The 5708-nt window shown below is 41.4% G+C and overlaps 1 protein-coding gene across 1 annotated transcript; it reads right to left on the bottom strand.

The window, feature by feature from the left end:
* Window positions 1-2665: 2665 nt before the first annotated feature.
* On the bottom strand, window positions 2666-4693 carry snai2 (snail family zinc finger 2). Its single transcript, XM_015008372.2, has 3 exons — window positions 4434-4693; window positions 3742-4263; window positions 2666-3548 (listed from the first exon to the last, which is right to left on the bottom strand). Exons 1-3 carry the CDS (start codon window positions 4510-4512, stop codon window positions 3367-3369), a joined length of 783 nt encoding a protein of 260 aa, XP_014863858.1. The 5' UTR covers window positions 4513-4693; the 3' UTR covers window positions 2666-3366.
* Window positions 4694-5708: the final 1015 nt, after the last annotated feature.

The following is a 5708-nucleotide window of genomic DNA, read 5'->3' as shown; positions in this document are numbered from 1 at the left end:
TCATGTCACACCTACCTGTCTTGCATGTTAATTCATGGCAGTTTGGATCAATTTGTTTAAACCAAATCCTTGCCCTGCTATCTGCATGTTGCAGCTAAAATCAAGATTCATCTGTGTTTTTCTGAAACTTTGTAGATTGTGGTCTGAAGTCTTTCTTATCTGACCTCTCACATCAACATGACATTTTTATTCAAACCCCGTCTCGCTGGACGTTTTCCTTTTTTTCCTGTTGTATCTCTGGATGGATAAGAAATAGAAATCCCACATCCATGGTTTCTGGAATACTCCATGCAATGTTCAAAGTCTCCTAATGTGCTTTCATCCTCCTTCTGGTTTCCAGCTTGATCACCAGCAAGTCGTGTTGAACTTTTCTAGATGTTTAACTGCCTTTCCTCGCTGCCATCTGACATGGTGATGAGTTGTTTGTGTTCAAAGGTAATAGAACAGGTGTACCCAATAAAGTGACAGATCAATATATATATATATATATATATATATATATATATATATATATATATATATATATATATATATATATTATTCAAATGGTTTTTGAGAAATGATATTCAACATTAATCTTTAGTTGATGATAATGCGGAGAATAAAAGGGTAAATTAAGCAGACTTGATTGTACATGTATAATAAATCACTCAAATTAAATCCTAAAACACTATAATGAAGCAAAATATTGTTAAAAAGCACATATTACTGAACAGGACTCTATTCTTTCCTTGCTTTGACAAGTTAGACCGTGAGTTTGGAGATGTGGATGTGTCCTAATTTGTCTGCCGGGACAAATTGGATCAAGTAATAGATCTTTTTGTTGTGTGAATTGTGAGTTGGATGCAACTCATGCAGAGATGCACTCAGACCTCATGAGACTGTTAGCAAGATGAACATCGTAGACTCTTTTTTACTTTTGGTCTCTTTTAAGCTTTTCCCCAAAAAGGGTTTTTCAGGCCTGGATGCTGACCTGGTGGAGATGCAGGTTAACTCCATCTAAATCTAGATTTTCCAAGTAAACAAAGCAAAGCAACAAATAGGGCCATTTCAGACACTTCATCTGTCAGATTTGCTTAAATCCAATCAATCTATTTATTGGAAATTAAATTTGCCTGCCTTTTCACCGTACCTCCACTCAGATTCCCCTGTCTCTAATCTAATTGCATAAACACCCACAGGGCATCCCCTCTGCCATCGTTTGGCATCGTAAAGATTTTAGCACCAACAACACAACTATTAGCAGTCCCCACAATCTGGCAAATATTTGCTCTCACTTTCTGCAGCACATCCCCCAATAGCTGCGTGCTTTAAAGCAAACAGGTTCTTAGTCCTTCTCCCCCCACCTTGCCCCCACTATCTCATCCCGCTATACAGTCAAAGCTGCTAAATCAAATATTCATGTTTTTAGGGTTAGTGGGGAGGTTTAACACATTGTTGTTATTATCTGAGAAACCAGTCAGGCGGTTAATTATTGCTGTAAAAGGAAAATCGAGCCAGATTATAAAGCTAACAGGCATCATAACATTCAGATTTCTCTTCCTCTCTGTTACGGGTAAGATAAAGTTCTGCCAATGGATGGAGTGATATAAAACCCTCCAAAGAGGAGTGAGGATGGAAAGTGTTTGAGAGAGTTTAAAGTGCCCTCTCAATGGTACTTTACTTTTATGATGTGAATAATAGGACCTGCTTGCTTGTGCCATTTGCAGATTAGGTCACGGTTGGGGTTGCTCGCTGCACCTGCTTTCCAAGCAAGGTTGGAGAGCCCCAGAAGCCAGCAGGTCCAATCAGAGGCGAGCACCTGGAACAGCTCGATGCTGACTCAAAGAGGATAGAGAGAGAGAGAATATACCTGCAGGGTGGTTCAGCCTTTTCGCAGCTCAAAAACAAGTGTCTTGTTTGTCAGATCCCATCTTTTGGGTCAGCTGCTTTTGGGCATTAGTGGAAACAGGAACACACTGTGGGGTTTGTTAGACAGAGCTCGGCTTTGACTGTATACCTCAAGGCGTCGCGCTTTTTGTGGTCTAATCTTTTTCTGCTGCAAGATAGCATATGGTAACAAAATGTAGCCAGAGGAAATCTATTTAATCCTCCATTACAAGAAGCCCAGAACTCAAGGAGGTCGTTAGAGCAAATGCAAATGTGATGTTTCAGTAAAAAAATGATTACAGGAATACGCCAGCTCCCTGAAGTGACTGAGCTTTAAGACATAAAGAACAAATTTCTTCAATGAAGCTGAAGTTATACTTTTATGGCAAACGTTTTAACTTTATTGTGCCTTCACTTCCAACTGAGCAAATCTTTGGACAAAGATAGAGTCAAGGACCCTTGAGAGGGTATAGCAAGAGAGTGCAGATCAATATAGCTAGTATGTGTTAAATTTCAAGGTTGTTTGATGTCTGGACAGGTTCACAAGGAACAGGTTCAGGCCTGACACAGAAGCTGAGTCACCCCGCTCCTCATTTTTTAACAACTCCATAACAAGAGATGGTGCAAGCTAGATTAAATATCATTTACGTTTTTATTCCTCTTTTTTTCCTGTGTGTGCTTCTTCTCCTTTTGAAGTGTGTGACAATCAGTAAATCCAGCTGAGTCCTTCCTGCTTGAAAGAGCTGCTGACAGAGAGCCTCGGAGATGAAAAGCAACTCGGAGGATGCCAAAGGAATTATACAAAAACGTCATTTATTTTTAAAAGTGTCATAAAAAATATGAAAATATCAAAAATCATTCAGCATCACAGCTTTCACTGCTAATGTACAATCATCTCAGTCACACTTACATTCAATATATAAAAATATATATAAAAAAGGCACCCTTTTGCGGAAAAATACATAACATTGCAGAGTAAAAATGAGGCACTTGTTTCTGCTATATTTGAGTGCTGGCAAACTGTTTCTACAGAGTGTGCAAAAGTTAATGATAATCTCGCTACATCTAAGTTTGCACTTGTTCCCTATGTAGCAATGACTTTAGTATTACATTGGTTTACAATAAATACTGCCAATCAAAGACAGCTTTTGGTTAAAGCTTGTAGAAAAAGGTTGGTACAAACACTGAAGATAACATTGTGAAGGCCTGAAAAACTTTCTGAGCAAGCAGAAAGTGCTTGAGTAGAACAGGTACGTTACTACACCGTTCGATAAAAGCTCAACACTGATTGCAATCAGGAACACTGATTGAAGAAAAAAGAACAACATGTGATCGCTGAGCTATTTCTCAGTTTGAAATGAAATGGACCGCCTGCAGGACAAAATAAGTCTGCATGTTATGTGTTATTTGGTGTAATTCCCTGACACCTTTTCTGCAGCTTTGGAGAGGAAAAAAAAAAAAAAAAAAGCACGAAAGGCACAGAAATGTATTCCCAGTTCAGTGGGCTGTACAACAGCCAGATTCCTCATGCTTGTGCAGAAGAGACATCCTGGAGAAGGTTTTGGAGCAGTTCTTGCATTGGTATTTTTTCACATCCGAATGGGTCTGTAGGTGAGCCCTGAGGTTGGACCTGTCTGCAAACGCCCGGTTGCAGTGTGGGCAGGAGAAGGGCTTCTCGCCTGTGGAGGCAGAAATGAAAACAAAAGACCTTATGAGGATGCATTAATTTCAAACTCTGAGGTTCAGTCAAGACAGAACTCGAGGAACTGAAAAACACAAACATCTTCGCCTAAGCTCCATAAATCAAACTACATTAGACTTGCTGCCTCCTTAACCCAAAAGGCCCAAATTTTTGATCCTCCATCCACTCACCCGTGTGCGTCCTGATGTGTCCCTGGAGCAGCCACGGTCTCGAGAAGGCTTTCCCGCATATCTTGCAAACGCAAGGCAAGGTGTGAGTCCTGATGTGCATTTTAAGAGCTCCCAGACTGACGTACTCCTTCTCGCAGTATTTACAGCTGAAGGATTTCCTCGCCTGGGCGTCGCAGTGCAGCTGCTTGTGCTTGAGCAGTCCAGAGTAGGTGGAGTAGGATTTGCTGCACATACCGCACTGAAACTTCTCCACCTCCACCCCGCTCGGGTCCGTCAGCTTGGGCAGCATCTGCTCGTCTTCATCGCTTCTGGGGCTCTCCGAGCCGCTGTGGTCCTTGGAGGAGGTGTCGGACAGTGACGAGGGGTATCCGGAGATGGGGGACAGGTCGCTGGGCAGCGGGGACAGCGGCAGGCTGCTGGTGGTCCACACGGTGATGGGGCTGTAGGCGGCCGGGCTCAGGATCTCCGGCTGGGGGATGACGGATAGGGGGAGGCCCTTGTAGAAGTGCGGCGTGATGAACACTGGAATAAAGAGCGTGGGATGAACACTGTTATCTGCCCGAGTGAGGAGCGCAGATTTCAGAGCTGGCATGGCTAGTGGTATTAAGTTAAAAATGAACTCCTGCACAATATGCACACAAAACTTTTACAACTTCATAAAGTCACTCTATAAACAAACTTTTATAGTTTACCTGTTGGGCTTTCGAGCTCACTGTAATTTGGCTTCTTTGCGGAGTTTATGTGCTTCTTCACCAGAAAAGAGCGTGGCATCTTGGAAAACAAGAGGACAACTTTTGTCAAACTTTTCTCTCCCTTTTCTCGCCCCCGCAAACAGTCTGCGAGCCTTAAAGTTTGTTGCGTAAAGACGGAAATCCTTATTGCTTAAGTCCAGCGGAGTGTCATGGTGCGCCGCTGCGTTCTTGGAAACAGTGCCGCGGGTAGTTGCTGTAAAGAGCTGTAAATACTGCCCCATCAGGTGCATAGGAGGAGCCATCTACTGCCATTTACATATGCTGAGAGCTCAAACCAATTAAATTTCGCCTGATTTTAGCCTATAGGAGTACATGAATCTAAACTGGGACAGGCTTACTGAGGTTTATTCCAGCTAAGACAGGTGCTTTCTGCAGAACTTGTTACATCACTTTGAAAAAAAAAATGCTGTCAAGGAACAGTAAGGTGCAAAGTTTTCTACTTTGTAATGTGTAACTTTATTATTCAGTGGGGAATGCGAAGATAAAGCAGGGGCGCCACCAAATGCGGGAATGGGGGGGCCCAGTGCTCACCACCACCAAGGGTGAATGATGTCATTCTTTGACAAATCCTGTGGTAATCCGCCCTTAGACAATCATATTTCCCTCATTCATACACAAAAACAACGCATAGACAAGCAGGGAATGAGGGCTGGACGTTGTTTGCAGCAGACATTGGGTGAGAACAATCTTATATGCCTAATACTTTCACTGTTTGGAAAAGAAATTCCAATCAGTTTCAATTCAATATAATTTAATTATTTGGTTAACCATTAGCAATTAAGTCATTAAAATGTACTGCTTTCGGGAACTGCCCAACTTGATATATTTTCATTGGCAGACCACCTTGGATGTCAAAGGTCTTTTTACGGATGAATTTAAGAAAGAAAGAAACAAAAAACAAAAAACAACTACAAAAAAAAAACACCCAGACTTTTCTTGAGTGCCTACATTTATTTAATTGATTGTTTTTTTTTCACTCATGGTGCCTGACTATTGCAGTGTACTGGCCTCCACTCCTGAGTGCACCACTAAAGGATACCGGAATCATATATTTAGCCCACAAATTAGGAGATACACATTTTTAAAATCGTTGGTTCTAACTTTTTCAGTGGCAAAAAAAATTAATAAAAAATTCTAACATATCAAATCAGCTAATTTTCGGCATACTTATAAACAACAACCTGCAGATGATCAGTTTGTTTTAAAATAGTCCAA

Source organism: Poecilia mexicana, unplaced genomic scaffold (genome assembly GCF_051168715.1).
Source record: "Poecilia mexicana isolate PSO_F unplaced genomic scaffold, ASM5116871v1 scaffold_17, whole genome shotgun sequence".
Taxonomy (NCBI): domain Eukaryota; kingdom Metazoa; phylum Chordata; class Actinopteri; order Cyprinodontiformes; family Poeciliidae; genus Poecilia; species Poecilia mexicana.
This window is presented reverse-complemented; position numbering and strand designations above follow the sequence as displayed.

Bases quoted from the DNA above. Each gene is read 5' to 3' on its own strand.
- snai2 (XM_015008372.2), bottom strand. From the start codon at position 4,512: ATGCCACGCTCTTTTCTGGTGAAGAAGCACATAAACTCCGCAAAGAAG. The intron at 4,264-4,433 runs GTAAACTATAAA...TCTTTATTCCAG, and splicing joins TGAGCTCGAAAGCCCAACAG to TGTTCATCACGCCGCACTTC. The intron at 3,549-3,741 runs GTGAGTGGATGG...CTGCCTCCACAG, and splicing joins ACACATCAGGACGCACACGG to GCGAGAAGCCCTTCTCCTGC.